Source organism: Panthera uncia, chromosome B4 (assembly GCF_023721935.1).
Source record: "Panthera uncia isolate 11264 chromosome B4, Puncia_PCG_1.0, whole genome shotgun sequence".
Lineage (NCBI taxonomy): Eukaryota > Metazoa > Chordata > Mammalia > Carnivora > Felidae > Panthera > Panthera uncia.
The window spans coordinates 11,879,801-11,895,396 of NC_064809.1; the positions used below are offsets into that span (position 1 = coordinate 11,879,801).

Sequence of the window (15,596 nt, forward strand, 5' to 3'; positions counted from 1 at the left end):
CACAGACTGTCTTCAGATTTTTATCTTAGTTTTTTAGCTTCGTAACAAAGCTGCCTTAGACAGTAGCTCCTGTTCACTCTCTTTCATCATTGTGGTCATCCGTGGCCGCAAAGCATCTGCCCTGGTCTGGGACACTCAGCTGAGCACGAGGGAAGAAATAGGTACAGGCATGGTCAGGTCTGAAGCAGCTCATGGTCTGGTTGGAGACAGGATGTGCGCATAAGAAGATGGAAGCATAAAACAAGATACGATTTAAGTAATAGAGATGATGCTACTTAAGGTCAGAGGGAAGGATGATCCCTGAGGGCCAGGGCAGGTGAGAAAGGCCTTGAAAAGGCCCGACTTTAAGCTTGACCTTAAAGCTAGGATTTCAGTCAGTACGGTACGAGAATAAAAGGTCAAAGACAAAGGAGTGTGATGGGTTAACAATGAAAAACAAAGTTTATTTTATAGCAAAGAGCAGGAAGGTAGAGGGAACCCGTTAACCACCTCATACGACGGCTCAAGTCTGAGTCTCGAAACCTAGACCAGGACGAAAGGAAAGGCAAAGATGGATGAAATAAAGTTTAAAATGAAGAATCAACAGTCCCCGATAAGTGGCCTATTGCCCTCCAGAGCAGGGTTTAGCAAACTGCAGCCCACACAAAAAGTTTACTGACTCCTGATCTAGGACCATGAGATCACTAGAAAGATCCATGCTTCTAGAAATCACAGCTTGTGATCAGTATTTCTGTGCAATGGTGTTTCTGAAGTTCACTGAACACAGACTGTCTACCATAGTCTCCATTATTCATTTCAAATAATTGAATTGAATTGAATTGAATTGAATTGAATTGAAGGTTAAAGGTTACCTCCATGACCAGCCTCCAAAGCAAACACTGGGCGCCGACTGCAAGTTCTGACACCAGAATGGTTTGCACTGGTCCAGAAAGGTCAGATCAAGGAGATGCCCTGGTAGCCAAAAGTCATTTCCAACATCGATTAGTTTGCATGTGGGACCTTCTTAGAGTCAAGGCTTATTTCAAGCATTCTTTAATTTAGACTTGAACCTTGGGCCAGCTCTAAAATTGGACAGAATGACACAATGCATACTTCCCTTCTTTCTCCCCACTCACTTTGCCTGGGCAGCCCTTACATATCCGTAAAACTCCTCCCAGGTGCTGTGGGTCTCATGAGGCGGCCTTTCTGCACAGAGCAGTCTGAGCCTGGTGCCTTTCCCATCCTCCCGCTAACCTGCCTCACGTGGCACAGGGTGGCCCTTCCCTCACACACACCCACTGTCGCTTTTCTCTCTTGAAGTCCCCTTCATCTCTGTACCCCTCTCTTCCACCTCCCAGGTCCTCAGATGCATGGGCGGAATGAACATGGTTATTATCTCTGCTTCTGAGGGGGTTCATAGTGTTCTAGGAAACCTCTCTGTGTGCCACTCGTTATTTTCTCCACCTTCTCTCCTCTTGAGCTCATATCCTTATGTATCTTGTTTCTTCTCTCAAATATTCCTGTTTGTATTAGAACTTGTCTTGTTCTGTACCTAGAACTGAAACCACGTATTATCACATACTAAAAACCTGGACTAGAGCCCAAAACCTACAGCAGTAGGATAGCAGGTACTATGTGGGCACATTTTCTGTGTGTGTGTAGATTTCTTAAGTTAAAGACCCCCCCAAAAAACCTGTATTCCCTCCCCATTGGGTACCAATTGCCAAGTTTAATGGATGTTAAAATTTATTGTCTGTTATTAAAATCAAACAAACAAAGCCACTTGCAACATGGAAGAAATGGAATAGCGTTTCATTCAATGCTTGTTCTCAGGAGATGAGGATACCAACTGGAGGCAGCAGCAACAGCGGAATATTCCAATTCATTCGTGCCCCAAATGTGGAGAAGTTCTGCCTGACATAGACACGCTACAGATCCATGTTATGGACTGCATCATTTAAGTGTTCATACCCCACTTCCCCCAGACTGTTGGTAAATATCAGATTTTTTCCTCCAAGAATTGTGCTTCTGTGTTATTTGTTTTCACTCAGACATTTTGCCTCATTATGCTTATTTTAGGAGGAAGAAAATCAATATGCCCTAAGTAGGACATTTTTTTGTGGATTTCCTTAGAATCCTTAACGTGCCACTCTTGTGATAGATTCTTTATTTTTGAGGGGGTTCCATGTATGTGAACCGAACTGTTCATGCAGTTAATAAGTGTGTGACATCATGGGACAGGGTAAATATAACCAATGGAAGAGGCCTCACAGATGAACATTGAGAACCTTTTAAGGAGGCAGGAAAAATGAAGTGGCTACAGATTTAATCAAGAAAAGTCATCTTTGGAGGTTTTTAAAAAGAAATTGTTATTTTTCTTGATTTAAGACACATTTATATGGGGTTGTGTGTATGTTGTAGTTTTATTGCAGCCACGGTAATTGTACCAAAGGTGATATGGCTCTTTTCATATGAGCACTGTGGGCTCTTACTGGATCATCCAGACAAGTGACAATATATCGGTATATGTGAGGTACATACATCAGGTTCACTGGTTTCATTGTGCTGCAGGTATATGGATTTGTGCAGTAGTTTATTAATTTCTAAAATAGAACAGCTGTCTTTTGATTTTCCCGGATCAAGCTGTATACTCATTATCACAGAAATAGGTATTGTAAACTACAATTTTGCTTTTGAATCTTTCACATCGTTCATATATGATTGGCCAATTTCATAGGCTGTATTTTCCATATTCAGCTTCATAGAGGCTTAATACTTATTCATATCTGTTTTGCTAAGTCTATGAATATATACAAATCCCTTTACTAGAGGCTAGTATTTGTTGTTTGAATTAAAAATTATTCTTGCTAAGGAGGTGAAAAAATAGAGATTTGCCATATTTTGTAAATCTACGGTTTACTGAGATTAGCTAATACTGGGCCAGTCATAAAAGTAAACAGTGTCCTTGTGTGTCTATGTCCTAGAACGTTTAGAAGAAAATTAGGCAAACTTGATTTAATACACACACACACACACACGTACATGTGTGTGTGTGTGTGTGTGTGTGTGTGTACATCTGTGTTTTTTAAACCAGGAATCAAAACTGCTAATTCTGTCTTCATGCCAAGAGACCACACTGCACAGATTCACTAATAACTGAGATTCCCCCATGTCAGTCCACAGAGAATGCTTCTTAAAGACGTTTCTAAAATAACCATGAAATTCTCATTTTTAATTTTTTATTTATCGTTTCTAGTTTAAACTTTTTTCCTTACTATTTTATATTAAAGGAAATAGATTTCAACAGTATCTTAAATAGAAAAGCAACCCAAATGGTTTCACGTTTAATTTAAGAGACTATCCTTTTATGTTGTTCAAGTAAACATATTAAGCTGATCCCAACCCTGAAGTAACAGTGTGAGTGGGCTTATTAAACCTGTGATCAAATTGTCTGCTGGATAATTAAAAGGATTACAAAAGGCTAGTTCAAAAAGTCACCTTAAATTAAAGCTCCTCTACTGAGGGAATCAAACAGTTTGGTAAACAGTTTGTAAACTCTGTTCATGCCTTCTCTAAATAATTAGTCTCTTCAGAGGCCTGGTTCCATGTCACCAGGTAATGACACCTCATCAGAATGTTGGCCCCTCTTCTGGGGCCAGCTCTACTGTGTTCTCAAAGTGTGGCTGACTGGGAGCAATAGAAAAATGGGAACTGGAAAGAGATAGGAACAAGCCAATGAAAATTTTATACCTAACTAATTTCATAATATTGATCCTTCAAATATTGTATTTTAAAGACATTTTGATCTAGTCTGGCCTATAAGGAGCTTAAAAGTCATCACTTCCATCCTTGTAACAAGAAAAAGACTAGACAAACTCAAAATCATCAACTCTCTTTAAATCCCTCAGAGAACTGAAGTCACAGGGCAAACCACTGCCCAGAAATTAGAGAGACAGTCAGGTACAAAGAGTCTCAGATTTTACCAGATCAGGGTCTCAGGAGCAGAAAGCACAATAAGAGTCAGCATCTGAGTAGGAGAACTTAAACTGTAATTGAAGAATTGCCAAAGGCTTGGTGTGGACAAACTTGAGAATTAAAAACGCTAGCAGGAGTCCATTCTTAAGAGGCCCCCACACTCATGCGAGTTTTAGCTCCAGGAGCCCTAGGAGCTCCTCATAGTGAATATTTCTGAAAATTCTCCCCTGCTTTTTAGCAGGAGGAGGGGGAAAGTAGCCATTTTGAAATACACCGCGCTCTCTTTTCTTCTTAGGAAGGCCTTCCCTCAGGGGAAACTGTTTTACCAGAGTCTAACCTTGCTGGGATATTATCAGAGCCTCACTGACCTGGGGGAAAGGAAATACCCAACTCCAGCCCCCTCTACTTTTACTCCTCTCACCTAAAGAGGAGAAAAAAGTCCGAGAAGCACTTGTAAAGGTCACCCCCTAGAGGCAGAGCTCAGTAAAAGACCGAAACCTTATCACAGGACTGCGGAACTCTTCTCCCCCACACATACCTTACCACATCAACAAGGTGCCTGCATAATAATGAGATTACAACTGGAAGAACTCATATTTGGCTTTACTTAAGAAAAAGTATATAGGGAAATCCGAAGACAACAAAGGAGACAAAACAAGGACAGCAGAGGAAATTTCAGCCTGTGACATCTACAGCTGCAGCAGGCAGTAAACACAGTCCAGCTCTTAGCCAGGTAAACATAAAACCTCACACTATAGACTCACTTACCTCAGTTCCTTTTACTTGCTACATCACTTCCATTTTTCAACAAGAAATTATACTGCATACTAAAAAACAAAACACAGTTTGAAAAGATGGAACAAGCATCAGAACCAGACTCATAGGATGATTATAAGATTGGAAATTGAAAACAACTATGATTACTACCCTAAAGGCTCTAATGAAAAGAGTGACAACATGTAGGAACAGAGGGGTACTATAAGCAGAGAGATGGAAACCCTAAGAAAAAATCAAGTGGAAATACTAGAAATCAAAGAAACTGTAACAGAAGTGAAGAATTCCTTTGATGGGCTCATCAATAGACTGAACATGGCTGAGGAAAAAAAAACCTGTGTACTTGAAGCAATGTCAACAGAAACTTTCAAAACTGAAATGCAAAGAGAAAAAAGAATGCAAAACAACAGAATATCTGAGAATTGTGGGGGAAAAATTTTAAATGTAATATATGTGCAATGAGAATATCAGAATGAAAAGAAAGAAGCTGGGTGAAGTAATTATGGCTGAGAATTTTGAAGAATTAATGACAGACACAAAATTACAGATCATGAAGATCGGAGATCATCAAGCAGGTTAAATGCCAGAAAAAAATCTTCACCTAGGTATACCATATTCAAATTATAGAAAATCAAAGGCAAAGAGAAAATCTTGAAAGAAGCCAGAAAGAAAGAAAATCTTATCTGTAGAGGAACTAGGATAAGAAATATATCAGACCTTTAGAAGCCATGCAAGCAGGAAGAAAGGAGTGAAATATTTCGAATGTTGAGAGAGAACACCCACCAACATATAGTTCTGTGTCCATGGAAATTTTCTTCAAAAGTGAAGGAGAAATAGACTTTTGTAATAGACAAAAGTTTATGGAATTTGTTGCCAATTTCTGCTTCATAAGAAATGTTAAAAGTTCTGCAGAGAAAATGAAAGTCACATGGGTCAGAAACTGAGGTCTATGTAAAGAAAGGACAATCATTAGAGAAACAATAAATGAAGATAAAATCTTTTGTTTCCTGTATTCTTAATTGATCTAACAGATTAACAGTTTGTTCAAAATAAAAGTAGCCACGTGTATTCAGTGATTATAGCTAATGGATCAATGAAATGAATAACAGCAATGTTATAAGGGATGGGAGCAGGGGAAGTGGGATACTCTGTTACAAAGTATTTCCACTCCCCATGAAGTGGTACAGTGTTCCATGAAAGCGCACTTGGATTAGTAATGTACATTGCAAACTCCAGTGCAACCACTGAAAAAAAAATATTAAAGAAGTATAATTGATACACTAAGAAAGGAGAGAAATGGAATAACATAAAATGTTAAGTTAAAAGCAGAAAATCCAGAAATAGAGTGAAAGACAATAGAAGAAACAAAAAACAATGGTAAGAATAGAAAACAGTAACAAATATGGTAGATATTAATCCAGTTATAGCAATACTCACTTTAGACATCCTCTAATATATACTCTGAAAAGACAGAAATTGTCAGAGTGGATTAAAAAAAACAAAAACAAAAACAAGATTCACCTATATGCTGTCTATAAGAAACCCACTTTAAATATAAAGACACATATAGATTAAAAACAAAGAGAGGGAGAAAGAAATAGTATGCTAACACTAATTAAAAGAAAGTGGGATAACTGTTAATTTAAAGAAGACTTCAAAGCAAGGAGAGTTGTCAGGGTTAAAAAGGGACATTACAAAATGATAACGAGGTCAATTCTCTAAGAAACATAACAATCCTTAACATATATGCACCTAACAACAGAGCACCATAATACATAAGGCAAAAAGTGATAGAAGTGCAAGGAAAAAAATAGATGAATAGTTAAAGAATTCAAAATCTGTCCATCAGCAATTAATAGACCCACTGCAGAATATGCATTTTTCTCAAGTTCATGGAGAACATTCACCATGATAGACCACATTCTGAGCCATAAAACACAGCTTAACAAATTGAAAACAACAAGTATACACAGTATGCTGTCATACTACAATGAAATTAAACTGGAAATCAAAAACAGAAAGATAACTAGAAACCCTCAAAGAATATTTGGAGATTAAACACACTTGTAAATACTACGTGGGCCAAGGAATACTCAAGAGAGCTTTAAATACACTTTAAATGAAATGAAAATATAACACAAAGTTTGTGGAATGAAGTGAAAGCCATGCTTAGCAGGAAGTGTACAGCATTGAATGAAAGATCTAAAATCAGTAATCAAAGCTTCCACAGTAAAAAACTAGAAAAGGAATGGCAAATTAAACACAAAAGAAGCAGAAGAAAATAAATAATAAAAATAAGAACATAAATCAGTGAAATTCAAACCAGGAAATCAACAGAGAAAATTAATGAAACTGAAAGGTGGTTCTTTGAAATGATCAACAAAATCAACAAAAAGCCTCTAGCTAGTTAAGAAAACAGAAGACACAAATTACCAATATCAGTATAACAGCAATGAGCAGTTGGAACTTTAAAAACATAAATAACACTTATGTTAGTACAAAAAAATTAAATACTTAGGTATAAATCTAACAAAATATGTATAAGATCTGATGAAAGAAATCAACTAAATAAATGGAGAGATCATGTTCATGTATTGTCAAGATGTCATTTTCTCCCAACTTAATCTACAGATTCAATACAATCCCAATTAAAATCCCAAAAAGTTATCTTGTGGTTATTGAAAAAGTGATTCTAAAAGTCTATATAGAGACACAAGAGGCCCAGAATAGCCAACATAATACTGAAGAAGAACAAAGTTGGAGGACAGTTATTACCCACTTTAAGACTTACTCTCAAGCTACAGGAATCAAGATTGTGGTATTGGTGAAAGAATAAACAATTATATCAATGGAGCAGAATAGACAGCCCAGAAATAGACCCAGATAGTCAACTGGTCTTTGATAAAGAAAAAAAGGCAATTCAATGGAGAAAGGATAGTATTTTTAACAAGTGATGCTGGAACAAAAAGTGGACATCCACATGCAACAAAATGAATCTAGACACAGACCTTAGACCTTTCACAAAAATTAACTCAAGCCACAGACTGGAAGTAAATCTTTACAAAACATATCTGAAAAATGACTGATACCAAAATATACAAAGAATTTTTAAAACTTAACAATAAGAAAGCAACTAAATTTAAAAATGGGCAAAAGATAACAGATACCTCCTCAAAGAAGATGTACAGTTGGTAAATAAACACATTAAAAGATGCTCAACATGTCATTAGGGAATTGCAAATTTAAACAGTAAGACACTACCACACACTTATTAAAATGGCTAAAATCCAAAACACTGACAATACCAAATGCTGGAGAAGATGTGGAATAACAGGAACTCTCATTCATTGGTGGTGGAAATGCAGAATGGTACTTTGGGAAGGCAGCTGGGCGGTTTCTTGCAAAACAAAGTGTACAATCCTTGGTATCTACCCAAATGAATTGAAAACTTATGTCCACACAAAACCTGTGCATGAATGTTTATGATAGCTTTATTTGTAATTGCCCAAACTTGGAAGCAACCAAGATTTTCATCAATAGATAAATGCATAAATATGTATGGTACATCCATACAATGGACTATGATTCAGCACTAAAAAGAACTAAGTTATCAAACTGCAAAAAGACACGGAGGAACTTGAAATGCATATTGCTAAATGAAAGAAGCCAGTCTGAAAAGCCTACATGCTATATGATTTGAACTGCATGATACTCTAGAAAAGTTAGAACTATGGAGACAAAATTACTGGTTACCAGGGATTAGGTGGAGGAAGGGATGAATAGGTGAGAGCACACAGGATTTTTAGGGCAGTTAAACTATTCTGCATGATACCGTGATGGTGGATAAATTTGTCAAAATCCATTGTATGACATAAAAGTTAACCCTAATGTAAACTGTGGACTTCAGTTTAAAATAATGTATTGGGGCACCTGGGTGGCTCAGTCAGTTGAGTGTCCGACTTCGGCTCAGGTCATGATCTCACGGTTCATGGGTTCAAGCCCTACATCAGGCTCTGAGCTGACAGCTGAGAGCCTGGAGCCTGCTTCAGATTCTGTGTCTCCCTCTCTCTCTCTGTCCCTCCCCCACTTGCGCTCTGTCTCTGTCTCTCTCAAAAATAAACATAAAAAATTTAAAAAAACAATGTACCAATATTGGCTTATCAGTTGTAACAACTGTCCCATACTAGTGCAAGATGTTAATAATAGGAGAAATTGTGTGTGGAAGGGGCTTTATGGGAACTTTTTTCTTTGCACTCAATTTTTCTGTAATCCTAAACCTGTTCTAAAAAAATAAAGTCCATTATTTTCTAAAAAATGAAAAAATTAACTTTGAGAAGTTTATCTAATATGAACCTAAAATGTATTGTGTGTGTCATAAAATCAAGATACTTGTGAAGACTGGCTAACACTTCCATTTGACCCATAATGAAAGGGGTGACTTGGAATTGCTTTCAATGAAATAAATGTATTTTGCCATCATTAATTCAATGGAGGAAAGCTGATACAACAGCCAGTTGCAGCTTTTAAGTGTAACAGGACTCAAGTATATGAACCAATGTTCAAATGTCTTAGTAGAACAATGGAAGATACCAAAACTGCTTTGCTATGAAAAGCAAATAAAACATAGAAATAATTTTACAGTCTGTTGAATCCTTTGATTTACATCATTCGTCATTTTAAAAATTACTGAGATAACATTACATACTCTCGTTATAAGTATGTTAGTCATCGGTGAGTAATTTAAGTGGTATTTTGTTCTGGCCAAGTAATTGCAAAGATGCAAAATATAATACAAAAAGTTTTTATTCAGGGGCGCTTGGGTGGCTCAGTCAGTTAAGTGACTGACTCTTGATTTCAGCTTAGGTCATCATCTCACAGTTTATGAGTTCAAGCCCCACACTGGGCTCTGCCCTGGCAGCATGGAGCCTGTTTGAGGTTCTTTCTCTCTCTCTCTCTGCCCCTCCCCTGCTCTCTCGCTCTCTCTCAAAATAAATATTTTTAAAAATTTTTTTAAACAAAAAACAAAAAGTATTCAGAAACTCTCTCAGTAGGCTGATGGATTTATGTAGCAATGTTGGCTTTTAAATATAAGGAGTCATAATTACAGGTAAAATTTATTTTACAAATATATGTATTATATTTTGTTGTTGTTGTTGTTTGCTGGGTTATAAACCCAGCAAAATCAAGGAAAAAATGTGTTCAACAATCTTATGAATTAATTAAAACCAGCAAGGCTGGTTTGAGTAGTGTTTAAAGTAACCTCTAGGTTGATTGAAAAGCAATAGACATTTATTTGCATAACAGAGACAGTAACCTGTTAACAAAATCAAGGAGGTGGGGTTCCCTCTCTCTCTAAGTAGAGGGTTCCCTCTGAGCAAGGATCACATTTTTCTTAGTACAGAATCTTTGTCCAGACAAATTCCAGTTTGGGATAAGACTTAGAGAGTTCTGCGTGTATAGCAAGGAAGATACGAAGGCAGATGTGAACAGACGTCGGCAGGAGGGAAATGGTGCTGGAGGGGCTTTAGAAACGGACTATCACTCCCAGTTAGAAGGTCTGATTTTCTGATTTTGAAGAGCACTGCCTGCCAGGCCTCAGGATGGAGGAGGTGATTTAATGGTCCGGTGCATAACCAGGTAGACATACTCGAGGATATTGTGCTTTTACCATCTCTGTTTTGGAGAACTCATGTGTACTCACTAAACCACACCCCAGACCTACATGAAGCCCTGCATGTCCCACTGGCTTTGGTCACAGGGTCAAAGGCACCTGCTGAAATCTACACCATTGGCTCAGACTGAGCTCGCCATCTCCCCACTGTCCACGGCAACCTCCTCCTGGGCACTCCAGTCCCTTCCCATAATTCTGCCAGGTGCCCAAGTGATGCCAATCTGGCCATCGTCCTCTCCTTTTCCTGCAAAAAGTAACTTTCTTTGGCCAGTTACCAAAGCAGAGAGGGTTTCCTTCATAATGTCTTTCCCACTGGCCTCTTCCCTTGAACTCCCACAGTCTGGGAGTGTCATGATCTTTGGCCAGGCTTCTCCACTTTCTGGTATATTCAGTTCCTGAGCACCTGTCTTTTAGCTTACTGTCCCTAAGCAGCATTTAGAAAAGTAGCAAGAATAGAAGTTAATACACTTTTATTTAATTTTTTAAAGTTTACTTATTTATTTTGAGAGAGAGAGAGAGAGAGAGAGAGAGAGAGCAGGGGGAGGGGCAGAGAGAGAGAAAGAGAGAGAATCCCAAGCAACGGAGGGCTCGAACTCATACCTGCACTGAAACCAAGAGTCAGATGCTTAACTGATTGAGCCACCCAGGCACCCTGAGGTTAATACACATTTATGTTTACATATGCTGGGCACACTATGTGTTTTCAAGCTTTTGTCATTAATCTTCACAATGCCCTATGAAATAACTGTCAGTATCCCTGTTTGGCACATGAGTAAGCGGGGGCACTGTGAGGTTAAGTAATTTACCCGAGGTTGCACAGTTAGCATGGGGCAGGAGGTTAAAAACCATGCAGTCTTAATTCACTCGAGTCTAAGCACTAGGCCACTCCTTTCCTCGTTACATCTACCTGCTTCCCGCACCTGCTCACAAACTCACTGCCCATAGAATATCGCTCTTGACCTGTTCATCTTCCACATGATTTGTTTGATCTGCTTCTTTTAATGTTTTGACCCCATCTGTCTGTCCCCTCCTGTCCAGCAAGATTGGTGCTCGTTGGTCATCACCTTATGTCATTTATATTTTATACATATGTCACATCTCCCAACTTGGAGTGTAAATTCCTAGAATATGGGCCACATCTCTGTCCAACATCATGTTATCAGCAGTAAGTGATTATGGCTGATAACCAGTATGTGAAAATGTACTGGAAATCCTCATTTGATCCTTCCTAAAATAGCCTCTATTCCACATTCTGCCAATATCAGCACTTTCCAGAGGAAGACACTCGCCCTCAAATGCTAAATGATTGGTTAAGGAGCAAATACTCCACTCGATTTTTTTTTTTTCTTTCTGTAACATTTATTGTGTGCCGGCCACCAGCAGCAGGAGGGAAGACAGAGAAGAGATAGAAAGATGAACAAGACACAGTTCCCTTGTCTCCAGATGCTGACATCATGGTGAGAAGAAGCATAAGAGGTCCACGATTAGGATGCAGTGTGGAAAGTTCTATGTACCCTCCTACTCCTGAGTTCTAGGAAGCACTGAGTAGCAATGCTTAGTCCAAAGGGCTAAGATTCCCAAAGGAGGTGATGCCTGCATTGAGGTTGGTTGGATAAGTAGGAGCTGATTCAGTGTTTGAGGCTTTGGAAGCAGAGAGGTCTGCATGTACAAAGGCTCTGAGGCATGCCAGAGCCTGGAATATTTAGGAAGAGGAAGTTGCAGGTCAGCGTGGCTGGAAGAAAGACTGATTCCTTGGAGAAAGAAAAGAGCTGAGGTTAGTGGAAAAGTAGGCAGGACTCAGGTCTGTAAGTCAAGTCCTTGAATGGCAAGAAGTTTGGAATTACAGGAACTGAGGAGCTGTTGATGAATTTTGTTCAGGGAACATCCAGGCCAAGATGATGTTGTAATTGGGAGCAATAAGGGAAATGGATTGGAGGTGAGTGAGATCAGATAGGGACTAGTTAGAAGTAAAAAACAGAGAGGTGACCAGGGGTCAGGGAGGGTCACAGAAGTGAAGATGGAGAAGAGGGGGTGGGCTCAGGAGATGTGAGAGATGATCTGGAAGACGGGGTGAGTGGACACAGAGAATGCGCACCTCCGGCAGGGGTGATGAGGGAGGTACTGAGCCATAGGGCCCAATGGCATTCTGGGGGAGGAGGCTGGAGCCCGCTAACTTCTCCCTCTGCTTTTCCCTTTCTTGTTTTGTGATATGTTTTAGAGGCTCACGCATGATTCTGATGCCCTCTAAAGTTTTAGAACCACTGCTATAGAAAGACGCAGTGGCCACATGAGACCGGACACAGAACGGTGGGTCCCACCCTCAGGGTTTCTGATTCAGTAGGTCTGGCGCGGAGGGTGAACATGTGATTTCTCACAGGTTCCCCGGTGCTGCTGAAGCTGCTGCTCCGGGGACCAGATGTTGAGAACCCCCGCTGTATCACATTGATGTTTGCCATTTCCCTTCTTAAAACTGCTCCCTTGGCATCCTGTGCCATCTTTTTCTTACAGGCCCACCCCTTACACTGGGGCGAGAACACAGAGATCCTGTGTGTGAAGTTTTAAAGTTTAGAGATCAAGCTACCAGTCTCCTCAGAGTTTCCCGCAGAAACATGGCATCTTGAGAAGTGGGCCCAGCCCTGTAAACCCTGCTTCTCCTCCCATGTAGACTCCGTTCTGTGCGGCACTTGGGCGCCACCTCTCTCCAAGTGTGCGGACACCCCTGCCCGCTATTCAAGCCCCTCTACCTGCCCAGCCACCACCAAAGAGCTACCCCGTAGACAGAGGGATCCGCCCTCAAAGGACAACCTGGGGAAGAGGCCACGCGGGACCTCAAAGCCGCCTCAGTGCAATCCCAGGGTCCCAGGACCTAGAGCTTTGGCTACCAGGAGTTGCCCAGGATTTGGGTGAGCCTCACCCTGTGGGGAGGGACACAGCGAGAGGACGACCGGCACAGGGACACGAGGAGGTCAGGCCCAGACTTAGGGCCAAGAGTGACACTGCTTTCCTAACCACACTCCAGCTGCACCTGCCCACCTTCTCTCATTGGCCCAGAAGTCTGTGCCCCCAGGGCGCTGGCCTTCTACACTGGAGGTTCTTTATCTGAAGGGGTGTCATTGGGAAGACATGTGAATCCCCTCAGAAGGTATACAAAATCTCGAATGTACGAGTGTCCATTTTTCTTGGGGGAAAAAAGAAACCATTTTCATTCTGTTCTCTAAGGGGTCGGTGATCACGCTTTGCCAGAAGGGTAAGAGCCTGCGGTACAGACCTCTCCTTTGAATCCCAGATCTGCAGATCAAGCTTTTCTAAATCAGCGTCTTTCATACCTCATTCTGAAAGCGAAAACCAAGTCTGTCTTCTCCCCTAAACCTCTTCAGTGCTGCCCGTGTTCTCTACTTCAGTGCATTGCCTCAGAAAAACACCCTGAACTCCTTTCTGTGTTTTCTGCCTCCCTCCCTTCCACCAGTGGGTCCAGAATCTACCCTAATCCTTTCTCTTTAAAAAAAATTTTTTTTAACGTTTATTTATTTTTGAGACAGAGCATGAACAGGGGAGGGGCAGAGAGAGAGGGAGACACAGAATCTGGAACGGGCTCCAGGCTCCGAGCTGTCAGCACAGAGCCCGACGTGGGGCTCGAACTCACAGACCGTGAGATCATGACCTGAGCCGAAGTCGGACGCTTAACCGACTGAGCCACCCAGGCACCCCTCTTATTCTTTCTCAAACTCACCGCTGTGCTAATTCCAGTAATAGTTTCTTGATCCCTCGTTGGACGAAAACTTGAGGGCTTAGACCAGTATTGTTTTCTACTTCTTGGCACGGCTTTGGGTGCACAGTGGACCTGGAAAGTCAAGTTGAAGAAAAGAACTTTGGAAAACAAATCAGAATTGGTCCAGGAATGTCCACGTCATGGCTAGTAAGTCTGTGATGAACCTTTGCAATTAGATGTAGTGATGCATTTAAAAGTTCCTTTTGTCAGTTTGATTACAATGGTGCTAACATTACTGTTAATTTTTCAACACTAGCAGCTGTCAAAAGTGGTATTTCCATTCCTGGGTCAATATAATAAGCTCAGATAATAAGGAGCATTAATACTTCATTAGGACACACCCAAAAAAATCAATGTAGATGGTATCTGGGCTGTTTATTTTCATCATCCTAAAGCTGATTTTAGTTTTTATGAAAACGAAGGCAAACACAATGGATAGAGAGATACCATCTTATATGAAATAATTGGTGCGGGGTGGGAGGGCGGGAATACAGGGCCTGAATAGTGCCTGTTAAAAGGGGGAAAAGACTTAAAATGGTCATTTGCTCCATCAAAAACTCTTCTGCTTTGAATTCTTTTAAATTATGTATAAGCTAAATAGAATTATGCATTTAGAAAGGGCAGTTCTCAGAATTATGTACAAACACCATTTTTAGAATGTAAATCCCCCCCCCCCCAAATTCTGAATTTTACTAAAAAATGTTCTGTGAAAAATACGACCTCCTAACAAGTTAGTCCGACACAAGCTCCAATTCTCCAATTCTCTGGATCACGAATACCTTTGGAAAACTCGTTTCCACTGCCTCAAAGAATGTCCCCTAGACCTTAGGTCTCATTTCACAGATGGTGAAGCAGAAGCCCAAAGGGAGAAGTTAGTTCCCCAAGGTCAGGCAGAGTTCAAAGCGAACCAGAGTTTTGATTTTGAGTCCAGTCATCTCAGTGGAACACAAGAGGTTGTTAAATAATCATCCAGCACGTTCGGTCAGACTTCTCTAGGATCAGTCCTACCACAGGACATTTGTGAGGGCAGGAGAAACGTTTGCAATGTGCTTCCGGTTTAAGCGTCTCTGTGCAGTTCTCTCGGCCTCAAGCGTTACCTTCCGCCTGGCTTCGTAGAAAGGAGTGGATGACAGTCCGGGAGAGTGTCTGGAATTCAGTGCCGACCTCCTGTAAAAATACCCTCCAGGAACACTTAAACTTCCAAGCGCTGGGAGGCACCACAACACCACTTTATCTAAAGGAGCGCAGGACGTCACCGACCGGGAGTCTTCTTGCCCCCAACAAAGAGGGCGCCCGGTCACGTGAGCCAATCAGATCGCTCTATGCAAGATGAGCCTTTTACCATCTCTGCCGGATAGTCGTCGCCAAGAAAGCTGACGTAGCCAATCAGCGCGGCCCTAAGTCGGCGTGCGTCTGGCGTAAGGCGGG

At 40.7% G+C, this 15,596-nt stretch overlaps 1 protein-coding gene and 1 long non-coding RNA gene across 7 annotated transcripts in view; one reads left to right on the forward strand and one right to left on the reverse strand.

Moving 5' to 3' along the window:
• The window catches only part of OPTN (optineurin), a 38,564-nt gene extending 36,565 nt beyond the window's left edge, over window positions 1–1,999 (forward strand). For all 6 annotated transcript variants that reach the window (XM_049624599.1, XM_049624603.1, XM_049624602.1 and 3 more), the window contains one exon: window positions 1,813–1,999. In XM_049624599.1, coding sequence (XP_049480556.1) covers window positions 1,813–1,940 — 128 coding nt within the window. In that variant the 3' untranslated portion in view covers window positions 1,941–1,999. The remainder of the gene's footprint in view (window positions 1–1,812) is intronic.
• Window positions 2,000–4,975: 2,976 nt separating this feature from the next.
• LOC125918595 (uncharacterized) lies at window positions 4,976–15,560 on the reverse strand. Its single transcript, XR_007456502.1, has 3 exons — window positions 15,266–15,560; window positions 14,130–14,240; window positions 4,976–5,634 (listed from the first exon to the last, which is right to left on the reverse strand). It is a non-coding gene; the product is annotated as an uncharacterized LOC125918595 (long non-coding RNA).
• Between the last annotated feature and the right edge of the window lie 36 nt (window positions 15,561–15,596).